The sequence below is a fragment of the Sparus aurata genome, chromosome 13 (assembly GCF_900880675.1).
Source record: "Sparus aurata chromosome 13, fSpaAur1.1, whole genome shotgun sequence".
NCBI lineage: Eukaryota > Metazoa > Chordata > Actinopteri > Spariformes > Sparidae > Sparus > Sparus aurata.
The window spans coordinates 7,698,704-7,724,453 of NC_044199.1; the positions used below are offsets into that span (position 1 = coordinate 7,698,704).

Genomic DNA, 25,750 nt, shown 5'->3' on the forward strand with positions numbered 1-25,750 from the left:
TGTGTCGAAAGTTTTGTTTGGCAGTCATTTAAGTTATCTACTTGAATTAAACATATTAAAGCTTAGAAATTGTGATGTCTGATGTGAAGAAAGGCAAGAAAATATTCTCCCTTGTCAATCATCCCAGTATGCTTATTGATCTGTATGCATAGCTCTCATCCTCTGGAAGTCTATGCAGTGTGTGGATTCAAGACTTCTCTGTACAAACTTTTCAAAAAGTCAAATGTATCAAGTTAAGTTTCAGTCATACTGACATTAAACGATAACATTTAGTTCTTCAAGACAGCGGACTTGATGGTTCGAAATCTTAATTGTTTCTTAGAGGTAGGTAAATAAATGAGAATCAATGCTGCCAATGAGTCTCAGGGTCGTTAGCGGGATGGTTTCAGCCCTGTTGAACTAAAAGCTGCTCTTCATTTTTGTGGATGAATGGGCTAAAAGCTTGAAGTCTATACTTGTAATATAATACGTCACAAGTTAGACACCAGCAAGGCCATGTTGTGACTCCAATCCATGAGTGTACGGAAGTTAGAGTTGTGCAACAGCTTACACAGCACATGCACACTATCTGCTGGTTAAATGTGGTAATAGCTCAGGGCATGTACACAGGCATGTAAATGATTTTACATGAATTCCACTGAAAGACACTAAAATGATCTGTTAAACTACAATAATAAACATCCAAGTGTCCCTAATAAAAATAATCCTTTAAATGAGTCTTCAGAGACTCTAAAGCCTTAAAAAGAGACAAAATCCAGTTGTGGTTACATGGATAACATTTATTCAATCGGACCTAAATCATTCTGATTAGATTCCGGCAACACATACAGTACTGTGCACACTTAGTAAATCAGAGGTTATAGACTGTGGTGCAATGATAAGGATGATTGGGCATATCCACCTCCAACAGGCTTGTTCTCTTTCGCCCCGCTGAGTAATTAGCTCTGGCACACATTCAGCTCTGGTGAGCACCAACCTTGACTTTAGAGAACTACGCACCATCTTGTCTTTGATTCGGCTACAGCGAGCAGCTCATTCAGGGAGTTGAGACTGTGGGAGGTCACCCTGCCCTGGGAGTGTAGAAATGAATCAACGTACATAGAAACCTAGTGACGTCTATGTGCTGAGCTCTCTCTCTGGGAATATTAAAACACCAGATGCTCTCCGGGGGATTCCTTTGTGTAGTCACTTTCAGAGCTTAAACCGGGAATGCTGTCGTCATTTCTGCCTCCGCACTGTGCAAGTCCACATTCAGCAGTAAGCCGCCTTGTCGTTAGCTAAATTTTGTTTTGAAATTGTCAATTTAAACACGTCATTAAAAACATATTTGTTGGAGGGCCATATATAGGGACATCAACAAAACACCTTGGTAACTTGGACACAAGTGGCTAAAGACAAGCTGAAAGAAAACAAGATTAAAGGATAAATTCACTCCAAAATTGAAATGTGGTTATTGTCTACTCACCCCGCATGCTGATGGAAAGCCAGGTTAAGTTTCATAATCCACAAAACATTTCTAGAGCTTCACAGCAAAACAGTGCAGCAGCATTCTCGTTAACAACCGAAGTAGACAGGTACTTGTTTTAAAACTGAAAAAAACTGAATAGAATTATAAAATGGCTCCATAAAGCTTGTCCATCGTAATCCAATCCAAATGAATTGAAAACAGAGGTTATTTACACCCTCAAAGCATGTAGGAGCTCCTGCACCCACTTCAGACAGGCTGCTTGTTAATGCTCTCATCTTAGCAGCTACATAAGCCTTGAAAAAGGGTGTAAGTAATGTCTTCTCAAATCAATTTGGGGTGTTGGGGCTTCCGAAGACTTAGATTATGCCAAATCGAGCTGTATGGCGGCATTTTATCCCTTTCTTTTTTTTATTATTTGGTAGCTTTTTCCAATAATCCAACAAATCCCCATTTACTTCAGCTGTTTGGGAGATTGCTGCAACGCTGTTTCGCTGTGAAGCTCCACAAATGTTTTACCGCCTGCTAACTTTCTTTGTGAATAGACAATAACTGATTTTTTTTTAAATTTACTTATCCTTAAGACATACTCAGCTTGGGTCACTGTGCATGAAGTTTTATCCATTGCCGACAGATACATAGTCAAGCATCAAGCATTTATTACACATATACACAAAACATGTTGGTACAAAGAAAGACATATTTCAGTTGACTGAGCAGTGGGGAGAAAGTTTGATGAGTCACCGTGATTTAGCTGGTTCACACCAAAAGAAGTCAAGAGGCCTGAGGTCTTGTGTCCCATGATAAACCAGGTAGAATCTCTGCTATAAAATGTGATGACATTTCATGACTGTGATGTGATTAAAAAATAATTTCTGCTATCTGTTGCTGCTGTTTGTCATGTTTTTTTGGGCTTTCCCCCCTTGTTAGTTGTCTTTTTTTTGCCTCAAAAAACCCCTTATAACTTTCTTTCAACCTAATATAACCCCAAATTACAGAAGTGAAATTGTAAAGTTATCTCAATGTTTAAGTCATGTATATCCCATGCATAAAGCTATCCTACTTTTGACATTACTTCACTTACTGGTGCTGTGTGATCTCTGTTGGGGGCTGCCAGGACTGCACTGCTCTTTGCATTCACTTCCTTTATGTCTAAAAGTGAAAGAGTGCACTGATCCAAGTCGCACGCTGACACAAATCAGTTGAAATGGTGAAACTAGCCCTAACTGGAATGGATGGTGTGGAGATACAATGACAACTTTTACATAAAGTTAAGTCCACCATTTTAAATAAATACAAATCTACAGATTGGAAATATCGATTGGAAATGTGTGCTTAAGCTGAAGCGAATGCCAAAAGATTGTAGACTTAATGGAAACTAAGTACTTCCTATTAGTGCGATCTGTTTAGCCTCTGTAAAGCACTTAATAGGATTCAAGTGGTTTAATTTGTGGGTTAGAAGCAAACTGCGCAAAAACCTTTGAAGGATAAGTTCACCCAAAACCGACCTAGTTTTCGTTGGCACGATGTAGACCGTGTATCAGGAGTGTAGATGACGTCTTTTCAAATCTATTTGGGATCTCTGGGCTTCCGGGGATACATTTTATGTTGGACAAGCTGTATGGAGCCATTTTTTTTACATTTTAAAACAAGTCCCCATCTACTACATTTGTTTTCGGAGGATAGAGCTACTCAATGATGTTTTGCTGTGAATCTCCAGAAAAGATTCTGTCGACTACAAAACTTCACCCCCCTTTCCCGGCATGCGGGTGACTAAACAATGACTGCCTTTCTTTTCGTTTTGGGGTGAACTTATCCTTTAAATGGGAACTGTGTCATTTTGAAATTCAATGGGGTATTAATACATACTTGGAAATATTTATTTCTTCTATTACTGAATAAACAAGCTGTTCTCAGAGGAAAATAAGGTCCCCAGAACACTATTCTAACCTAGAAAGGTGGCGGGGAACAGCAGTGAGTTGTGTTGTCCTGTATGGTTAGTTTGTTTACTCAGTTTATCCAGTCATTTAGGTTGTTTAGACAATGAAAATCTTTCTCTTCTGATTGAAATTTCCTGTTGCAATTACCTTTAAAAAAGTCTGGTCCTCAGGCACAGTGGCGGTTCTGGGGGGGGGGCAACAGGGGCGCCAGTGTCCTCGTAACTCTGAGTCTGCATCAATAATTAAATGACAGATTACTTGTGATGATTTGTACTGAAGGGAAAGGCAGAAATAAAGTGTCTCAGCAGTTCACTACCCAATCAAAAATGTTGAAATTGTAAACACTGTTTTAAGTCTAACTTATGCTTGAATGAGGCATTTGTCTTTTTTTCCGGGTTGTATGTGCCCCTTTAATAAAAAAACAAAAGAAGCCGGCCCCAACCTGGCCCCCCTAATAAAACTGGTCTAGATCCGCCACTGGTCTGGCAGAGATGAAAAAGTTAGTGCACCTCTTGAGAGGCTGCTTTAATGGTGTAGCCTGCAGTATTGGCGTGATTTGCTTGCAGGCTGCAACACATTTATGCATCCTTACAAAGTGTTCTAAGCATCACATGTTGGTTATTACGTTCAGCATTACTCACAGATCTGTGTGAAACGTGGCTGCTAAAAGGAAGAGTGAGCGCTGGACTCTCCGGCAGAGACAGCAGCACGCTGACTGCAGCCATGATGATGCGGCTGCGGCGGGCGGAGTCTGCTGGCCTGAGCCCTTCTCTTTCAGTCTGGCTGCCTTGCTGTCCTGTCATCGGCCTGGGTGTGGTTTTTCTTTTCTCTTTCTCTTTTTTTTGTGTGCAGTCGGGGGTACCGTTAGCAGGAAATCAAGCGCCAGTTCATTTTCACTTTAAGGGCGAAACAAAGAAAAAAAAAAACCTCTCAGTCTCTGACGAGCAAGCCAGGTCGAAAAGGGGGGCAGTTGTTCGTGCTTGAAGCTAGAAGTACCGTTAGCTTCCTGGAGACGGGAGGGCGTTAGATTGGCGCCGTTGTTCTGATGGGAAAAAAGTTTTCTGCTCTCTCGCTGACTGCTCTTATTTAACGAGTTTTTTGTTTTGTTTGAAAAAGAAAAAAGCTGAACCGGACGTGAAAGGAAGGAAAGATGCCGAAGACGGTAAGAATGAAAGCTGCACTCACGTTATCATGTAAAAATGTTGTTTTCTAAAAAAAAAAAAAGAAAAAAAACGTCTTTCTGTCCGCCTCTCTGTGAAATTCTCACGGGGTACTTTTGCTAGCTTGACGTGTCTACCGATTCGTAACCTAAAACTAGCCGTAATTTTCATCTTTGGTGCATATTGAAGCGTTTTAAACTCTTCTTCATCCCCCCTTCAGCTCGCAACCGGGGTACTTTCCGTTAGGTGTGTGCGTGTGCGCGCGCCCCCGCCCGTTCGTCCATTATGAATTAGCGCCTTTTAAATCGAGAGCGTTCATTCATCCCGGCGGCTGACCTCTGAACAGCCACCTGATTACATTACGGCCAGCTCCTCTTCCACAAGCCCTGAAATCACGTTTCTGGAGTCGTGTCCAGCGGAAGTGGCTGTGTGGCCTGTGGTAGCAAGGCGAGCTAGTCCTCCTGAAGGCCTCCTATTCAGTCAGGTCTAACAAGGAGGGGATTTCAACTGTCACTCAGGCCAGCTGTGTGTGTGTTAGTGTGTCTGTGTGTGCTGCCCCAAAATCTGGTGCAAATGGAGGCAAAGTTCCAACAAGGGAGGTGGCACAAGAGGAGGCACTGGGATCCATTATGCCACACACAGCCCCCACTATGAAGGAAAGAGATCATGGTTTTTTTTGTTTTGTTCTGAGCTGTGGTATCAAAATGGAGAAGGCGAAACAGATTTTGTCCTGGTGCTGGTGTGAACAAAGAGAAAGGAGGGTCAGGCGAAGATTATCACAGACAAAGCCAAGCATGGATGGGTCGGGCCCATGCCTTTTTTTATCGTCAGTAGGCGAACAGAAGTGAAAGTTTGTACCCGTGTATCCTGTCAGGCCCCTGTTGAAAGCACGAGTTGTGCTTTGACTCAGCAAAATGCCTTTTGAATTGAATGAATAAATGAATCTCTGCCCCTTGGTACACAATTCGGTCCACGTTATCTTTAATTTCGAGCAGCCAGTAACAAGGCCAGTGTGGCACTAGATCATTTTCTTTAAAGATTGCAGTGATTATTGATACCTAAAATGCATGTATATTTATCGCTGCCAAGGTATAGTGACAACCAAATTGCGAAATCCCGTACTTCCTGATTAGAAACATAAAAATACAAATGGTACCAGGGGTTGTAGCCGCTTTCTTCCTGCCGCATTGTTTCTGCGAGCACTTCCTCAATACTTTTTCCAGCTGTCAAGCAGAAAAAATGTTACAGCATCCTGGCATTTAAAGGGCATCCACGCACCCATTATTACCAAAAGGAATTACTCACTAAAATAAGCTTTCTAATTTTGTGTAAGTCATTTGTGAAGGTGTTAAAATTGTGCTGCGGAGGCCTTTATTACTAAGCAGTGATCAACAATAATTTGGCACATTTATTCAAGAATAAAGATATTATGTTCAAAATTATACACAGTGACACAGTATCTATAAGAATCGGTATTGTCTTAAATTGGGCACAATGTCTGCACTTGCCGGATGTTCTTTACAGCAGCGAAGCTAATAAGTATTATCATCATTAATATTTCAATAACGCATTTACTATCCTCTTGATATTTTTAGTCCTCTCCCCTTCGAGTGCCAAATATCTGCAGAGTGCAGCTGGGCCACTAGTAACCCACAGATTGTTTTGCAGCTACTGAAGGAACAGCTGGTCACCTCAAAGACCTCAAAAGAAGCAGTTTGGCGGTCACAAGAGGTCCACAAGCATGGGGATATTGTAGGGAGAGTGCAGCTGTGTAGCAGAGATTTCAGCCTGGATGTAGTAAAGCGTTAGAAAAGAGGAAACTAGTTGTGGGAAGAATGGATGGTAAGGAGGAAGCTGCAGAGGTTTTGAAAATAAACAGGGTAGATGAACGATGACAAAAAGGATCATGGGATATGCTAGACAATACCAAAAATATATACTAGGGGCCACCAAGAGAAGTTAAATTGTGCCTTTTATTGAGATGGAACAAAGCCTTAAATACATCAGGCTATATGTGACATTATCTCTTCAGAGAATCAGTCACTGCACCTGTTGGATGGTGATTTCTGTGGTCATGCACAGCAGTGGTCTGATTCCTTTAGTAAAGCTTGTGGCGCCATGTGAAGATGCAGTAGACGAGGCGTCTGAAAGAGGGAAGCGACATAAACTGATTCAGCAAATGCTCCAAAGCTCACTCTGCCCCTGGTTAAATATGTAAAATCCAATTTTTCGTCCATTCCACAACAAGCCAGCTCAGGAAGTAAAAGATTCACAGCTTTAAAAAAAGTTTTTCCATTAACTGTTTTGGTGACCCACTTTTGATTTTCAGTTAACTGTGACTACCTTGATATTTCATAAAAGCAATGATTATTGAGAAACTCTGCCTTTTCTTGCTGGACTTTTGTTGGCAGTGCTTCAGTTTCCCAAGGAAGTCATGTTGTGACTCAAGGTTTCTGCACTTACATCAGTTCCTCTCAAGTAATTTCCTCGTCTGCAGCCTTATATGGACTTTCACATCACAGTCTGGCTGTTCTCCTCCCTGCTTTCCCCTAGCGTGTTCATCAGAAGCCATGCTCCACTTTAGATTGCATTACAGCAGTGCAACAAGTTCAGATTGACTGTGCGACTGTGTTTATCAATATTTAAAGTGCTAATTTCACATTTCAGTGGAGCTTTAATACTTTAGAGCCTTTTATTTGTTTAGACGTTGCTCTGATGTGATATTGCGGCGTTATTAAGGAAGGAGCCACAAATAGCAGTTTCAGATAGACCAGATTTTGCTCAAGCACTAAACAGAACAAGAAACACACTATTCTTTTGGTTTGCGTAGCTAAAGATGTATTTGTTATACCGATTGGGCCTTAACAACAAAAACAATTCACGCTCTTAATTTCCTACTTAATGCTTGAGTGTTTAACACATTTCAGCGTCAGTACAGCAGCCTGATTTTGACCAACTGGTGAATAAATGTAAATCATATAAAAAAAGAAACACCTTTTTATCCACAAATGCAGAAACAGCCTGTTATTATTATTATTATTATTATCACACAAAACTTGAAGTTTAAACTTACCGTATTAGTCCATTATGTAGAAATCATAACAGATGCAGTTTTCTTGCTTGGCAGACCAAACCTTTAACAAGTGTGGCCATGGAGAAATGGTAAATGGAAAGAGCCAGAGGTATGCAAGCAGCGGATTAAATGAGTCTGCAGTGCACATAGCAGAGCAGATTAACAGTGTGTGGAGGCAGAGGTGGTGGACAAACTGCAATCAAAACTTGCAGGGTTTTCACACAAATAGCTAGTTCAATGTTTTCTGTTCGGAGGTTGAGAGAAAAACAGACTTCTGAAAGTAAGTTATTGTTCATTTTGTTGTTATTCGTTTAAAAAAAATCTCTTTTATGCTTTTAAACAGTTTTTTTGTGTATTGATGTGTAGGGATATAATCTACCACTAAAGACACTAAAATATAATAGCAAGTATATGTTACAATGACATAAGAGATTAATAAATCATTATTGAATGTTATACAGGCTTAAATCCAGCAAACTTCAAACTGTGTACATAATGAAAGGATAGACAAATCACTACAGTGGGCATTAGCCTACATTCAATTGCATTACCACACACTGCAAACAGACATGTGGTTTATATCAGTGGATGTCTTGTTGTGTTTGTGTGGTAAATGTGACCTGCTGAGGATCCAGAATCACTCCTTACAGACCAGCTAGATCTGCTCTGATTGTTATGGTCAGTTGCAAGAGGAACAATCAGGATTAACATAAACATACTTTCACCATAAGTTTGGGGAATAGAAACCTTACTGACCTGCAAAAGCTTGAGCCAGCTTGGATCTAATTGAAGGACTTCAAATCGTTAAATCACTACTTACACTGAAGAAATCAAAGGAGGCCACTGTGCTTATGATGGGTTGCACCAAAGCAATGTTTTTAAACTGTAGTTTAAGTAGGTGTAGGAGAGCAAATTGCTATGATTTGCTAGTGGTTAGTAGAATTGCGTTGAACAAAAAAATGAATGCATAGCAGTAGCATTATCAACTATAAGTAAGAAGATTTCTATACATAGATTCAAGCTTAAGATCATTTTATTCTTTGGGAAATTGACAATCAATCAACCAGAAAATCTTTCAGACAGTCAATATGATATTTGATAAGTGAGTTACGTCAGTATCGGTGCCTGATATCGATATGGGATTGGATCTGTCCCAGCTCTAGATACCAGTAAAGCAATGAATTCAAAACCAAAAACAGACAGGGCAGACAAAACCATCAGCAATATAACAGTCCTTACTTGGTCAACAGTAGGTGAACGGTTGGCAATGTGATGGCAGGCAGCGGTCAGAAGGATGACAATATATCACAACAATGAAGGCAGACAGAAAAGGACAAGTACTTGAAAGCTCAGGGAACATAGTCAATGTGGCTAAAAGTAGTAGCATCAGACTAATAAAAAATACCATAACTAATGGAGTAATGTGGGACTGGTCCCTCAATAGGATGAGGCTGATTGGAGAGGATATAGTCTCTAGCACAATGAACATTTTGTATTAAAAAAACATTTGCAGGCTTTTGTATTATGCTTGCAGCGACATCTGATTCATTTAGCGATGTGACCGTGGGAAACAGCTCCTAGAGACCCTTCACCCCGTCTGTGTCCTGTCGCTAGCTTAGAGAGTAACCTCATCCTCTCATCCTCCATCTACTTCCTGTCACCCAGTTTGTTCTCATCAGCCATAGGGTTTCAACAGTTTTATTGCTGAGTAAGGCGTTGATAATTTTTTTCCAAAGACATCCAGTGTTATTCTGGCAGACAGGTGGTGGAATTTTATCTGTACCAGGCCAAGAAGAGGAAATACAGCCTTCTGAAATAAGATTACTCTTGTTTTTACTTCTAGGAACCTATTTGTTTTTTGTAGAATAGATGCTCTCCTGTGGACTTATCATAAACACAGTAATCTGTATATAGGCTTTAGAGGATATAAACATGCTTGTTGTTTTGCTCACAAGGCTTTTCACATGATTTCTCTTGTATTACTGGCTTCAAGCAGTAACATAACAAGACCGTTGTGCTGTGCCTTACACAGGAGAGGTCATCAGCTTCACATTTTACCACATTTTCTCTCTTCATATTCAGCTTTGCATCATCCTTAACTGTTAACTGTATGCTGCTGGGAGATACAAGATTAATATACCAGCTGTACATTTTAATGTAAATGTTTTTCCTGACTGGAATTAATCTGACTTTCCAGTTTCTTGTGTCTCACAAGTTGCCTTCATTTGTCATTCAGATGAGATGTGAATCAGGTAGTGGTAGATGTTACCAGCATGGTTGCTGTGGTAACAAGGTTTATCCATTGTTAAAGAATAGTTGAGCTAAGTTGCTGACCTTGCGGGACTGTTATGGAAGGCATGACTCAGATGTATGACTCATTTAGCTATCGTCATATATTTAAAATACATTTTATTGTATTTCTTTCATGTCTTTACAGATAGATATAGATGCTGGTGATCGACAGTTTTATTTCCTCTGACTCCTAAAACCACTTAGCGGTATCACCTTGGTTGTCTTGGCTGTGGTTGGATGGATTCTGGCTTTGAATAGCAGACTGAGATAACAGTGGCGACTGAATTCCAGGATGTCTAGGGTTTCCATGTGAATGAATTAATCTGTGGTGTTATCCCTAAAACATGATAAGTAATGTTTCTACAGGATTGCTATTGACTAGTCTTGTTTTTGTTAAGTCATAACTTCGCAGAAAAATATAGACGTGGGAGAAGTTTTCCTTTTTAACAGTTAAACATTGTCAGAGCGCCTATTTAATCCGAAATATGATCTTTTCCTAAACCAACCAAAAATTTGTATTGCCTTAATATAACCAAGGAGTTCAGTTGGCCAAACATAACCAAGGGTTTTGTTGACTCAACCGAACAAAATAGTTTTGGTGCCTAAACCTAAACAAATAGTTTAATTACATAAACTTAACCCAGTAGTTGTGTTGTGCTAAAACACCAGCCTCCTTGGTGAAAGTACTGTGCTTGACCCGTTCATCCACCATAACCTGCTTTCCAAGTCACTTTTTGCTCAGTTGCACTGATCGTCTTGGAGTAACATCAATGATAATGTTGTTGAAACAAGACTAATATGGCAATGTCATACCGCACATAAGGTGTGTTATGTTTGAGCAAAGTGCATCTTAATGGAGAAGAAACTCTGGCGGTAAGGCTGTACTTCTACATCTAAGCCTGAGTCAGCTCTGGGCGTAACTGCGTCTTGATATCACACCTCTTCTGTGTCAGTAGTTTCGCTTCCTCTTCCTGGTAAGACAACCTGGTGTGTTTTACAGGGTTCACTTTTGGGTGAATTGTGCAGTTGAACGTATCTTCTTCATACTGATGATGGTGCATTTTTTTTGTTTTGAAAAGATCAATACAGCTTTTTAAATGTTCTGTTTGAGCCGTCCATCATTGGCTAGTTTAGTTCATCAGATAGCTTCACACATTTCAGCTTGTATGAAAACTGACATGAGCTGTGATTAAGATACAGATGTTGGTCTGTCAGTTAGTCTGTCCGCCACTTTGGTTGAGATTGAAATAACAACTGTATCATGAAGCTAACAACTTTGGTTATCCCCTAAATTTTCATCTCCGCCCATCATCAGGCCAAAATTTCTCTCTTTGTGTTGAGTGCTGCTTTGCTAATAATAGCATGCCAACATGGAACGTTACATTGATATGGTGAGCTGAAAGGAAAGAGGAGTTTATGATTATGAGCAATTATTCAAATGGGCTTATGGGATATCTTGAAACTGGATATGAGGCTGATTTTAGTACTATGTTATGTGATTGAAATTCCGTTATTAGGTTTTTCCATTTCTGATAAATGTTCCTTTTTGCAGGTCAGGACTTTTTGTCTGGGATACAGAACTGCCTTGAAAATGCCAAGTCATGTTCGATTAAGTGTTATGAGGAAGTGATGAGTTTGTTATCATAAATCCGAGGTCAGTTATACTGACCTGAGAGGAGATGAGACCTTTATGATTTCCCTAGGGCCAGTAGTCGTAGTAGGACACAGCTGTATGAGTAAGGATAAAGGACATGGAGATATTAAAACAACAGAAAGCTTCAGTCAGTGAAGTGGAGAATTCTTGATGAAAGCCGTACATTGCCTAGGTCCAATAACAAGGAAGTTATCAAAAATACACTATAACAGTTCAACAGATTTGGTCTTTAGATATGCCTCTAAATAATAAAAGTTGAAGAATTTATTTTCGGTCGTTTTGGTGTGATTCAAAACTGTTAGAAGTAAGTAATGGAAACATAACCCGTGAGCCTGAGAGGGGTGTTTTTGAGCATGTGCTAATAATAGTGTGTTAAGTGTTTTTGAATTCTGGCCATGAGGGACACACCCTAACCAGGCAGAAAATGTAATAGTGTAGTTCCTTTTTCATGCAACATTAGCTATTCTGACTCAGGAAATGAAACCGCTTAAACCCCAGCAGGGTGGTCATGAACTGAACAACTGTCTGCTGCACTAACAGTAAAATCTTCATCGAACTTCATGATTGTCAGTTTGAAGGCATGCTATGTCTGAATGATTTCAAGCAGATGTGTGTTGGAGTTCAGTGTAGGCCCAGATTATAGGTTTCGCTATAACTCTTAACAACCAGTGATGACAGGAAGTGACAAGAGGGGCAAGTGTCCTGGGTAGTAAATGGGGTCCTGCTGACATAAATGGGAAAGAACGCAACTCTAATCAGCCCCGCAACTGGGAAATAATGCATACCATTGTTGTTCAGGGCAGGCGTGGGCCTCAGCCTGCACAGTTATTTTCCAATAGTCCTGCATACTGCTGTTTTCGTCCCCTCTAAGAGGTCAGAGAAAATGAGAAAAGGCCCACATGGTCAGTTTACAAAGTACAGAATCAATTTAAACTCTGCCTTGGCGAACCTTGTGGATGGGGATTTAAAGGTCAAATAAATGTATTCAACATTTGACATGTGATTCCACAGTTTGGAAACATTTCCAGTCATCTAAAGCTGTAACAAAGTGTGTTACTTAAAGAGGGTAAACATACTTTATGATTCTGCTCTTGTTATAGCATATAGCTGACAACTTGCTTGATACATGACAGGATGTAGGCGACTCTCATGAGAGCTCAGTGTTCAGCAGTGGTGCCGCACAAGGCCCAGCCGTCAGAGGATGTGGTTACTTCCTGTAGATAAGTTCGATTCTGAGACATGGGCGAGATTGGTACGTTTCTTGTACACACCTTGAGAGAGATGAGAAATGAAACATGATCTTCGAGAGTTTTACATTAAAAAAAATAAAAATCTTGGTATGCTTAAACCCAAGTTTATTCAAAAACCTTCAGCCAATGAGCCACCGAGCCAACAAAATAAATCCTCTGTATTTATATACATATTCTGAATGTGTGGTATTTAGAATTGATGTGGTGGGGCTAACAGGAAGTAGTTATTTTACAGCGGAAGATGATATGGGTTGAGGAGAAGTTGCAGTTTTTATTATTTTTGAGCAAACTATCCACAGAACAGCCTCAGAATTGAGATTTAGAGCAATGTTTTTGATCACAAGATTAAAATAACTATTTATTGAAATGTTTTATTATAGACTACAATAAATAAACTAGTCGTAAATTTCAAAAATTAAAACTCCACATCGTCTCCTTATAAAAAATAATAATGAAGCTCTTCTTTCACACATAAATTGAATGTCGAATTCATCACAATGATATATGAGAGAGGCACAAAATGCTTTCTGTTGATTTAGATTTTCACTCATTCCTCCTTCTTGCTCTCTTCCTCAGATTAGTGTAAGAGTGACCACGATGGATGCTGAACTGGAGTTCGCCATTCAGCCAAATACAACAGGAAAGCAACTCTTTGACCAGGTAAGATAAACTTCTGACTGACCTGTAATCAGTGTGCTGTGCTTATTATTTATTTTTATGACTTATTTTATTTATTCATCAATTTGTATTTTATATATTACTGATTTGCAACAATTAATTAATTAACTTTCAACAATTATCGCCATCTGTAACAGATTGATCAACAATGAAAATAATTATTCATTAATGCCGGAATTTATTGATTTCTTGTTTTGTGAAAGGGACAAAAACTAGCATTTTATATAACACAGGGTTAAATAGTTATCAATAAATGAAGTTTGTACCATGTTTGCATGTGAACCAGTGTTCTTGGTTCCAAAATAAGTGCTTCTTTAGTTTCAGAATCATTTTTATTTGTCATAGTTTGTGGTTTTTTTTTTTTTGTTTTTTTTTTATGTTGTTTATTTCGGCCATGTCAATTCATAAACATCACATTTCATCATTGTTCAAATAATACAATACACATGGCCGAAAGGGAAAAGCGGGAGAAGCCAAAGCTTATCAAGTCCCGCCCCCATCAGTGATTGTGTTGATGATTGTAAGTGTGTGAGAAACCTCAAACATTCAGTCTGACAAGCAGTGTCAACCTGTTATAGAACACTGTGTGTTATTTTTCTGATGAGGAAGCTCATTAATAACATTTCTGCTTTTATATTTTAAGGTTGTGAAAACCATCGGGCTGCGGGAAGTGTGGTACTTTGGACTCCAGTACCAGGATACAAAGGGTTTCTCTACATGGCTCAAGCTGAATAAGAAGGTGACTTCAGTATTTCTGCTTTACAACAATGCCTAAAGCACTGTTTTGCCCTTCTTTGTTAAGACTGAACCACTCATTTGAACCCAGGTCTGTTTACAGAAGAGTGACCTCTCCCTCTGACCCATGTCATGTTTAATTTTAGGTGACAGCCCAGGATGTGAGGAAGGAAAGCCCGCTGCTGTTTAAGTTTCGTGCCAAGTTCTTCCCTGAGGATGTGTCAGAAGAGTTAATCCAGGATGCCACACAGCGGCTGTTCTTCCTGCAGGTGAAGGAGGGAATCTTAAATGACGACATCTACTGCCCTCCAGAGACGGCAGTCCTCCTTGCCTCCTACGCAGTGCAGGCCAAGTATGGCGACTACAACAAGGAAGTCCACACCCCAGGCTATCTGTCCAGCGAACAGCTGCTCCCTCAGAGGTAAAATGGGTTTCATCTGTGCCATTTAAAGTCTGCTGGGTGTTCATGTGTGAGCCATGTTTCCCCTCATGAATTCTGACACTCTTGTCTTGTGTTGTCAGAGTTCTGGACCAGCACAAACTCAACAAGGACCAGTGGGAGGAGAGGATTCAAGTGTGGCACGAAGAACACAAGGGCATGATGAGGTAACCACTGACACGCATTGAAGAAGAGAAACATCTTTGCCCACTTACTGTTTGAGCAGATGCTTTTCAAGTGGGTTTTTCACACTCATATCCCAAAAGGCTGACTGAAATGTGTATATTTAGGAGCACCACAATAGCACCTGATTGTGCTTGGCATATCAAACACCTTTCATGCTGGGCAGAAACCCGCTAACACCCACTAATAGCTGGCTTTTGTCATTGATGTATAAGGCAGTATGTTCAAATGGTGTGTTATTAGCAGCTTTTTCCTCATTGTGTTGATCTTCTCAAGGCTTGTTTTTATCCTTGTTGAATACCTCCCTGGGACATGCCACCTTGAGCTCAGTGTTGTCTGATTAAGTCTGTGTGGCAGTCAGGGTCAGGCAGAGTGTAGACCACCATGTGCTTTAGGGTTTCAAAGCTCCACCATTTTAGGATTTGTGCTGCTTAATCAGTCTCTCTGATGTGCTAAAGACACGCCCTGTTTGTCCACAGAGAGGAATCCATGATGGAGTATCTGAAGATTGCTCAAGATCTCGAGATGTACGGAGTCAACTACTTCAACATCAAGAATAAGAAAGGAACAGAGCTGTGGTTGGGAGTGGACGCTTTGGGGCTCAATATTTATGAACAGAATGACAAGTAAGTGATTCCAGTAATAATTGAAAATCATTATGCTGCACATATTGTGTATTTATAACGTTTATAATTCTTACCAGTAACAATACCTGTTCAATGAGTTGTTGATTTGGATTGTCTTCAACAGAATGACTCCCAAAATTGGATTTCCTTGGAGTGAAATCAGGAACATTTCCTTTAATGACAAGAAGTTCGTCATTAAACCAATTGACAAGAAAGCACCTGTACGTTAACCGTTAATAAAACACAACTTGTTAACAATCAATAAATCATCTGTCTACGTGTTGGAACTAATAAAAATCAATACTGTCTCCATTTTAGGACTTTGTTTTCTACGCTCCAAGACTGCGCATCAACAAGCGCATCCTGGCTCTTTGCATGGGCAACCATGAGCTGTACATGCGCCGCCGCAAACCCGACACCATCGAGGTGCAGCAGATGAAGGCTCAGGCTCGGGAGGAGAAGAACCACAAGAAGATGGAGCGGTAAGTGTCAAGCTGTTAGAGAAGTCTAATAACATTTTACATGCAGAATACACGTGATATAATTCAGTAAAAGTGTGAATGTCCAATCCAATTCATCTAATACATCTTGCTTCTATGTTCATTAGAGCTCTGCTGGAGAACGAAAAGAGGAAAAGAGAAGTTGCAGAAAAGGAAAAGGAGAAGATTGAAAAGGAAAAGGAAGAGTTGATGGAGAGATTAAAGCAGATTGAGGAGCAGACAAAGAAAGCCCAACAAGGTAGGTGACCTGTCAGTGTTCAAAGAAACTTGTTGTTGTACTGAAATGAATGGTGACACTTACCTAGACTGTGTGTCTGCACAGAGCTGGAGGAGCAAACACAGAAGGCTCTGGAGTTGGAGCTGGAGAGGAAGAGGGCTCAGGAGGAGGCTGAACGCCTGGAGGCTGATCTGAGGAGTGCTGAGGACTCCAAGGTGGCACTGCTGCAACAGTCACAGAACCAGATGAAGAACCAAGAACACCTGGTCAGTCATGGAAAACTATTTGTCTAGTCATTGGCAATGAAACAAGAAGATGTAAAAGTTTGATCACTGAGAAATACCAAGAACCTAAAGGAGAGTGTTGTGCTTTTTTAGGCCACAGAGTTGGCTGACCTGACTTCGAAGATTTCCCTCCTGGAGGATGCCAAGAAGAAGAAGGAGGAAGAGGCATCGCAGTGGCAAGAGAAGGTATGATCTGAATTAATACCTTTTTAGTAAAAAAGTCTTCTCCCCTTTAATGTAACAATTAGAGTTCTTAAAATGTTCCTAAACAAGTATGAAGTTGTCATTTTCTCATGAAAGTCGTATCTTCAATCACTTCTGCACCGCTATATTCACTATTTTATTTAGGACGTCTTATGACAACATGCATACAAATTACTAGTGCCTTTGTCATGTGATCAGCTATATCAGCATTCAAAATGAGACAACCATCAACCCTCTGTCATAATACAGTGACGGCAGACATTCCTGAGCTCTTGTTGTGTTGTGTGTTTTGGGGGGGAGAGTCGAAAGCCCACAGCTCAACTCTCCAGCTCGACTTTTTTGGTAAAAGCCTTGTGTGCCAGCCCAGCACTATCATTTTTATGACTCATGTTGTGCTGTTTGTGGTGGTCACGGCTCTCTTTGTGTGAAGGAAATCCTGTTTTGCACTCTTTTGCACCATTATGATACTCTGGCAGGAATGCTGTGCTAAGTGGTGGTTTCCATGTTGTGCATTTTTGGCAAACGTTCAGCTGAAATTCCAGTCTTACTCATAGTTGGCTCTTATTACTGGCTGCTTATAGCACAAGCATTGAGGGTCATACTGAATTACTGTAATATATAAATGTCTGAACGGTTGCTGTATCTCCCAAGTATTTAAGAAATAAAGAATTAATAAAAATAAAACAAGGCAGCCTAAATACATCAGTTTAAAAAAAGAAAATATTTTCCCTGTGGCTGATGTTGATTGCTAGTGTATTTAAAAATACATTTTTAGTGACCAAAATAATTTAAACTCTGTTGCATAGCCAGCAGGGTAGAGCTGAAATGATGAGTCAAATAATCTGTTGTCTGATTAGTCACAGACTTTCTTCCTCTAGCACCACCGTGAGGTCAACATGTCAAGCTTCAAGGGGAAGTGTCCCAACACGTTTTGGATAAAATGACATGTTATTTGGTACAAACATTCTCATTTCCCGCAGGATGAATTCTAATAACTCTGGTGATCCCTGATTTTTTTATATAGTGTCATAACTAGGTCAAAATTTCAGTCTGTCCAGTACTTGAGTTTATAACCAGTCTCTTTGTAGCCCTGCAAATGTAACACATCATCTTATTCCCTCTTCCCTCAGGCTACCATGGTGCAGGAGGACCTGGAGAAGACCAAAGAGGAGCTCAAAAACAAAGTGATGGTGGCTCACGTCCAGGAGCCCCTCAACGCAGAGAACGAGCACGATGAGAATGACGAGGAAAACGCCGAGGCCAGCGCAGAGTTCACAGATGCCGCCACGTACAAGGACCGCAGCGAAGAGGAGCGCATGACCGAGGCTGAGAAGAACGAACGTCTGCAGAAACATCTACTCGTAAGTCCTCACTTACAGTTTATCTCATATCCTATACATAAGATACATTTAATTCATAATTTTTAGCATTTAGATGAGTTTCATTTAGATCTTACAGGACACCAACGCTCTTTAAGTGTATTTAGTCAGATTTTTGACTAGAATAAAAGAGTTAATTGAAATTAATCACACCAGAAAAGAAAAAAAAATGTTGCACTTTCATAGATAATGGTTCATGTGAGACATATTAACACTGTGATGACTGTATTTCTAGGCTCTAAGCTCAGAGTTGGCCAACGCTCGGGATGAGACCAAGAAAACAGTGAATGACATGATCCACGCAGAGAACATGAAGGCAGGACGAGACAAGTACAAGACCCTCAGACAGATCCGGTCAGGAAACACCAAACAGCGTATCGATGAGTTCGAATGCATGTGATGTCTGCGTTCACTATCGCAAAAGCCCACACGGCTGGGCCTTTCTGCCTGGACTGCAGTCCTGCCTCACTCAAGCTGTTTCCTCTGTTTCCCAAATAAATCAGAGCCACGACATGACGTGGTCGCACAAGCACAGCACAATGTACAAATATGGATCGGGAAAACTCCATTTGTTATCATTCCTAACTTTGAATTTAGGCGAGTCACTGGTTGAAAAGGGACATACTGTATTTTATTAGTTCATTCCTCTCAAGGGGTTTGTGTAGCATATTAGTTACGGGCTCGGGCCTCATTTAATTTCATGACACATTGAGTAAGCATTTTGATTTTCTTTATGTTTTTTTGTCATATTTTTTGGCTATGATTTCAAAATAAAAGGCTAAAATTTCTGTTTTCCTGTAGACACATGCACACATTCTTTACAGCAAGCTGGATTTTCAGATAGTAAGATTCCTCTAGTGGTCCGTTTCCCATACTCTTAAAGCCAAATGCACTGTAATCTTCATAAGCGATTACATTTAATATGACCCTGAACTGTCTATGTGGAGCATCAACAGAGCAGTATTATTTTTTACTCTTCATTTGACTGTAACTGTTAAGGATCATACAGTGTTTTCACCGCGCTCACAAGGTGATATGAAGGATCAGATTTAATTTCTGGTGTTTGAAAAACATTTTAATAACTAGCTAGACTGTTTGTCTACAATGAATGTCATCAGTTCAATACAGCATTCAGCTAAAAAACCTTACGTAACTTTTGAAGCTGATTGTACCGTTCCTTCAAGAATTGTATTCCTCCGCTTTTTACTCTGCTCATCAACGAGGATGTTGTTTGATAATCAAATGCAGATTTTGTGCATTGATATAACCAGTACAGAATAAGGAATTACACTGTAATTATCATGTCAAGTTGGCTTTTTGTTGGAAAAAACAGAACCCAATAAAGTTGTCTGCAAAGGTAAAAGTTGTAGTTTAATCTTAGATGCTTTTCCACAAAATCCACGTAGAATTTGACACATAAAATAGAATAATTTCATCAAACATGCACTGGACAACTATGGCTTACTTTTGCAAAAAAAAAAAAAAAACGAGTCAAAAGAGACTTACCGCCCTCGATGGGTGCCATTTCCAATGCATGCATTTTTGATATACTGTATGTATTTAATTACATTTGTGTATTTTGTAATTTGGATTTTTCAGATGTGATAAAAGTGTGTAAGGTGAAAGATAGACACCGCTTAGGATATTTTTGTATTATAAATCTAGAAGTACTCGTCAAAGATAGCAGTTTTTGCTCAGAGAGAACAGCGTTTTGAAAACAGTGTTGTGTTGTAGACTAATTGAACAGCTTGCGGCTGTGATAGAAAAGCTGATGGAACAAGCAACACCCCGAACCCTGTGATAGGACCACTGAAAAGCCAGATGCTACTTCGTGATGCTAATTCTGTTCATGTTACATTTACACCAGGCCAAAACAATTTTCAAAGAAACGGACATGACGTTCGTCCTAGTGCCATTATTCCAGACTCCATACTCCACTTAAAGGGTTTTGCTTGTTCTCAGATATTTAGAAATTCGTGTTTTGAAAGATTTATTTACACTATTTTGCAAGTTCAAAGTGAATGTATTTTAGTGATAAATATTTCTTATTTTATTTTGATTTCTCTGAACATTTGTCGTTTGTACTGAGATGCATTTTGATATACAGTATTCTCGCCCATCGCTGCGTTATAGTTCGTGTGTGTGTGCCATGAAAGATAAAAAAAAATGCAGCCGTTGCTATTTTGGATACCTTTCCATGCCTTTGACAAATAACTTTTATAATGCTGCATTGTATGTTCTACCTGAAGCACCACGTGTTGACAGCCTTCTGTTAAAGACCGATTTGGAGTCAAGTCATCATGTGTGAAAGAAATGTATACAAAGATGCTACTCAATATTTTGTCTTGAATCAAAAAAGCGACTGATTAGTATTGTAATTTGACAGACAGTGCCTTGGCCGGGTCAGATCTTGCTGCTTCAAGTCTTCCTTTCACCAATGAATAAAAATCAAATTAAACTGTATTTCTGCTCTTGTGTGTTTTTTGCATTTACTATGACTGTTCAAGCCACTGTTGCTGCAATTAACGGAAGTATTAAACCAGTTTTATTGTCATGACTCATTTCTTCATATTTACAAATGTATCTTGACATATAGGCAGTTTTTTAGCATGTTCACATTTACTCACTCGTCAGATCCTCTTCTTGTACTTGAAGTTGCAGTCTTGCAGCGAGGCCACATGGTGGCAGTTTGCCCTCACTCTGCAGTGAGAGCAACGTGGAAACAATTTGAAGGTCGTTCAGTTTATTCACATGACTAAATATTTGTCCGATTTGCATAAATATAAAAGTTACAATAATCAATAGTGGACATATCTGAGCACGGGATGTTAAAAGATTAGAGAAGAAATGTGACTTTGAGGTGAATTTTTCTCAGGCTCTGAAAGAATAATTTAAAAAAGCACAAACTCACCCAACAGATAAGATAACAAGGCAGCACAGGACATAAAAAAAACAACAACACCCAAACCCTCTCTAGATATCAAAATAGATTAGTGAATTATATCTCTGTAAACATTTTGAAACGGTAAACAGAAAGCACTGAAATCTCTCCCAGAGTTGACATTTCACGCTCTGAAAAAACAAAAAAGAAAAAGAAAGAAAAGGAGTCATTTTTGTTACATCTTTTAAATTCAACTCAGAGCGTTCAGGTTTAGACTCAAAACTGAATATAAGTAATAAACCCTGTGACTGACAGGCGAGCAGATGAGATGCCCTTTGTTTGATTTGCATCTAAAAAAAACCTGTGAACGTGAGAGAGATTCTGCCTATTCTATTCAAATAGGAGCACACGTCCACCGCCACACCCCATGACCTTTATAACGTTCTGCAGTCAGAATGTTAATTGTAAAAGAACTGAAAATAAAGGTGCCTTTGCTGTACACTTGCTCTGTGCCAAATAGAATTCATTGTGTTATCTAAATTGATGTAGTAATACAAATTTGTACCAAAGGAAATTCAGTTGCTTCTTGATGAACACGTTGATGGAAATCAACCATCTCTTTCTCAACACCAAAGGGAGGTGGTGTTTTTTCATCTCCCACTTCCCCTATATTTGTGGTATCAGTGGCCTGTAAAGGGTGTTGAAATGGTTCACGCTCTGAACTGCCACTTAGAGATAAGCTGCCGTGACTCCTGCTGTATCATACTTCAGTGTTTCACGTAAAAGGAGAAACAGGATTACTGTAAATAGCGCTCCTTCTCTTCAGGCTTCTGCAGCCTGTCAGATGGGAACTCTCTTCTGTTGTTGTAAATATCATCAGATGTTATGAGGGTTTTATCTAATATCTGGAATTTGTGATCCCCTTTTTTAGCACAAAATGCACAAAACTGTGTTGTTTGGTCAGAAACAAACACGTGTTGGCTAAAGTTATACTTGTTAACAGTTGTTGATGTTCAAAACACATTGAATGCATTACACCATACTGTATTCTGCAGCATCATGCTGTGATCTGTTTTTAAACCATATTGTGCTTTACTTTAACATGATATGCTCTACAATTTTATATGTTATGCTATACTCTGCTCTGATAAACTATACCATACTATAACATGCTATGCTACACGTTATACTATGCTATGTGAGGCTACTCTGCTGGAAAAACCAGCCTAGACCAGCACCAGAACCAGCACCAAAACAGAACATATGCTGGTGTTGTGTTTTGGTGCTGGTCTATGCTGTTTTTTTCTCAGCAGGGTAAGCTATGATTTACTATGCTAAACTATGCTATACCATATTACACTATGCTATGTGATGTTAAGCTATTTTATGCCATGCTATGCTATAAAATACTATATTATGCTATATTGTACTTAATTCACATGCTATGCTTTTTTATACTATGCTATGCTTTGCTTTGTTATGTTATGTTATGTTATGTTATGTTATGTTATGTTATGCAATGCAATACTATACTTTGCTACAAAATGCTATACTTAATACGATATAATATGGGGTTGGGGTTGCTAAACTATACTTTACTGACAAGCTATGCTATTTTATACTATGCTATGCTATACAATGCTACACTATACTATACTATATTATACTATACCTTGGTATGCTATATCATACCATACTATGCTATGTGATGCTAAGCTATGCTATACTATGCTCTATACTATACAATACAATATGACACTACACTATGCAATACTATTTTATACTACACTATAGCATTATATACTATACTATACTATATTATACTATACCATGGTATGCTATGTCATACCATACTATGCTTTCTGATACTAAGCTATGCTATGCTATGCTATGCTCTATACTATACAATGTAATATGACACTACACTATGCTATACTATTTTGTACTACACTATAGCATGATATACAGTGAATACTTTTGCAAGGCACTGTACCATACTATACTATACTATACTACACTATCCTATGCTATGCTATGCTATGCTATACTATTCTATGACCTACATGCATATACCAGGAACATTTACTTCAGTAGCTGAGTCACAGGAGGCAGGATGTATTGAGGACTTCAGCATGTAGTGGAGGTGGTTCATGTGCAGAGCTGCATTAGGGTTCTGGGGACTTCCTGATTGGGGGATTTGGACAACAATCATTGTAAAGGAGCCTCTAAAGTTCATGCCATTATAGATTCTCGTCATGAGGCGGAGAGTGTTGATGCATCAGACAGTAGCAGATTCCCATATTATGCTAACTGTACTAGCCAGGGTGGGAGTTGTTAGTTAAGTAAAGTTTAGGCCTTTATCTCCCCATTGGCTTCTCTGAGCTCTCTGGGCCTTTTTCTGTCTTGCAGCCTGGATGTGTCCTCCCCCTGCTGGCTGCTAAAAAGAGATTTGTGGAGCAGTTAAGCATCGACAAGAAAAACAATCGGCGCTGAACAGTTGGGATACAGTATATCAAATGTTGAGTTATTAAGGAAGCTGAACATACAGTACAGTTGTAGCTTCGGAGGGAAGTCCAGTGAGTGATTCATGGTGCATTGGTCCAGAGTAACATGAGGAAGTTGCACAGCTCTGTGCTTAGTAAATTCTGGCCATGGCGAAAAAAGAATTGTGGGTAATGCTAAAAAGGCACGGCAATAAAAACGTTACAGTAATAACTTTTACAGAATGTTTGTTGAAATTTAAGGAGTCTAGACGGGAAGTTGTTGTGGGCTCTGTATTAGAAGAAGGGAGGCTGATAGATAGAACACCAATCAAGAGTGTAGACTAAACACAGATGCATGTCCTTAAAGCAGGAAGGGCAGCTCATGGCCACATGAGGGTAGAAAAATACCACTGTCACCGTTATTAACGGGTATCAGGAGCAGTGATAGACCATGACTGATCTCATGGTTTAAACATCACTCTGTGGAAGTGAAACCTTAACCATAAAACACCATCTATTCTCCACACTGACTGATCTGAAATGGACATTTAATTACACAAGAGAAGTTCATAAACCTGTTTAGGAACAGTTCCATATGCACATTTTAAAACGCAACAGTAACAATGCACAGCTGCCACAAAAGACTTGCAAACCTGTCGCATATGTCTCAGCAAACCATTATCTCAAAAGCTGTGAGCCACAGAAGGCTTCAACAGTCGTTTCACAACCCTGACATGTTGACACTTAATTTCCACATATTTCCTGAGAGCTAGCTTTGCAGTTATCTTCCTTGTTTTGACTTCCTCTTTACAGCGCCGCAGCTCAATGGTCAAACGGATTGTCTTGTGCAGAGTGTCATCATTGTGAACTCTTGTAAGGGAGAGAGGAGCGGTGCAACTCGGACTCGTCCTCCTCAACACCAGCCAGAGCTCAGCACTCAGGTAACAGATGGGTAAGTCACTGATAAAGCGATGTGAACCTGCAATAATGTTTCGTTTATGTGAAAAAGGGAAATATGTGCATGTTTTTAAATCATGTTTTGAGTGCTATCTGTGTCTTGTTCATTTACTCTACAGAGTCACCTATGATTTCACAGAACAGGCCCCCCACTTAGTGTATTTGACAAGCTGAGTTTGACACTCTGTATCCGTGAGTGTCAGTTTGTCAAATACCCCAAGTGAGGTGTCACTTGTCGACAACTCTTTAACCCTTCCTGGGTTACTCCAGAGACGGAGCAGCCAGCTCCACAGGTTGATCTACCCGGCAACAGACTCGAACTGCTTTTACTTTGAAACTTTTTTAATGGACATAGACAAGGAAGTTTATTGTATCGTACGTTTCACTGTCGGTTATTAAATAACTCTTAATCATAATTTTCATGAACAGGAAGAGTATGTTTTACAAGATGAGAATCCAAATATGTGGAAGAAATGAACTGACAGAGCCTTTATAGAGATGTGTGAATAAAAGAGAGGTTTTGCTTATAGGGTTTTTGACAAGGATGAAATAAAAAAAGTTTGTGCTCAGACTGTTAATTTATAATGATAACAGAGAAGCAAAAAGGTACCACATATTGTTATTTTCAGGAGCAGGTAAGGCGGCTCTGATTGCATCATGCGGCATGATCTCGGTTCATTTTTATGTTTTATTTTGACACGGTTTGCACCCAGAGGTTGAAATAAATCTTTAAAAAGTGGCGTCATTGACAGTAATCTCTTGGGAATATCTAAAAGCATGCTCACTGTATCTTTTTATATCAAATGTTTTCACATGCCGGTCTTGTGTAAGAGCAAATCCATGTATTAAAAGATCATGTATTAAAAATGTGTAGTTCCTACTACGTACAAAGACTGAAGGGATAACAAGTCTTTTTTTTAAAACTGCATGTCCATGAACTGTTTAAGTGTTTTGCCTCATTTCTCCCGTTTTGCATAGCTGCTTTGTTCGGCCTTGATTTAATGCTCTGCTCGCTACCATCATGTGGGAGAACATTAAGTGAAAACCAGACTCAGACTTGGCAGAGGGGAAGAGTGTAGCCCAGTAAAGTGTACGGTGACCCCGGAGCTTTGTGCGTCCTCACGTGTCCTCTGAATCTTTTAGGGAATTAACATGCGATAAAATGATTTACAAAATTGCATCATCCACGTATGTCACGGTCGAATGACGTGCCTTTTTTTTACAGGCTGATCTGTGATCTCTCAAAGGGTTATACTGATATAGTAAAGCTGCTTGGAAGTGCTGCAGATAGAAGCTTATCTTCTAACTGGCTTCTAAAAGAAGACATTTATCGGGCGGCCCTGCATTTCC

General features: G+C 39.6%; 1 protein-coding gene and 2 long non-coding RNA genes across 5 annotated transcripts; 2 read left to right on the forward strand and 1 right to left on the reverse strand.

Moving 5' to 3' along the window:
- Positions 1–758: 758 nt before the first annotated feature.
- Positions 759–4,183, reverse strand: LOC115594237 (uncharacterized). The gene is made up of 2 exons (XR_003986441.1): positions 4,047–4,183; positions 759–3,635 (listed from the first exon to the last, which is right to left on the reverse strand). It is a non-coding gene; the product is annotated as an uncharacterized LOC115594237 (long non-coding RNA).
- Positions 4,156–20,542, forward strand: LOC115594236 (moesin). Of its 3 annotated transcripts, none has more exons than XM_030438163.1 (13): positions 4,156–4,567; positions 13,411–13,494; positions 14,156–14,251; positions 14,394–14,668; positions 14,770–14,853; positions 15,349–15,495; positions 15,620–15,716; positions 15,814–15,977; positions 16,103–16,233; positions 16,318–16,478; positions 16,590–16,682; positions 17,831–18,061; positions 18,315–20,542. In XM_030438163.1, exons 1-13 carry the CDS (start codon positions 4,556–4,558, stop codon positions 18,477–18,479), a joined length of 1,740 nt encoding a protein of 579 aa, XP_030294023.1. In that variant the 5' UTR covers positions 4,156–4,555; the 3' UTR covers positions 18,480–20,542. The 3 variants fall into 3 exon arrangements, with proteins under 3 accessions (XP_030294023.1, XP_030294024.1, XP_030294025.1); XM_030438164.1 differs by lacking the exon at positions 4,156–4,567 and adding an exon at positions 7,900–7,918; XM_030438165.1 differs by lacking the exons at positions 4,156–4,567; positions 14,156–14,251; positions 14,394–14,668 and having other exon boundaries at positions 13,436–13,494.
- Positions 20,543–24,285: 3,743 nt separating this feature from the next.
- LOC115593711 (uncharacterized) lies at positions 24,286–25,294 on the forward strand. The gene is made up of 2 exons (XR_003986354.1): positions 24,286–24,395; positions 24,520–25,294. It is a non-coding gene; the product is annotated as an uncharacterized LOC115593711 (long non-coding RNA).
- Positions 25,295–25,750: the final 456 nt, after the last annotated feature.

Bases quoted from the DNA above. Each gene is read 5' to 3' on its own strand.
- LOC115594236 (XM_030438163.1), top strand. The intron at 13,495-14,155 runs GTAAGATAAACT...TTATATTTTAAG, and splicing joins GAAAGCAACTCTTTGACCAG to GTTGTGAAAACCATCGGGCT. The intron at 16,479-16,589 runs GTCAGTCATGGA...GTGCTTTTTTAG, and splicing joins TGAAGAACCAAGAACACCTG to GCCACAGAGTTGGCTGACCT.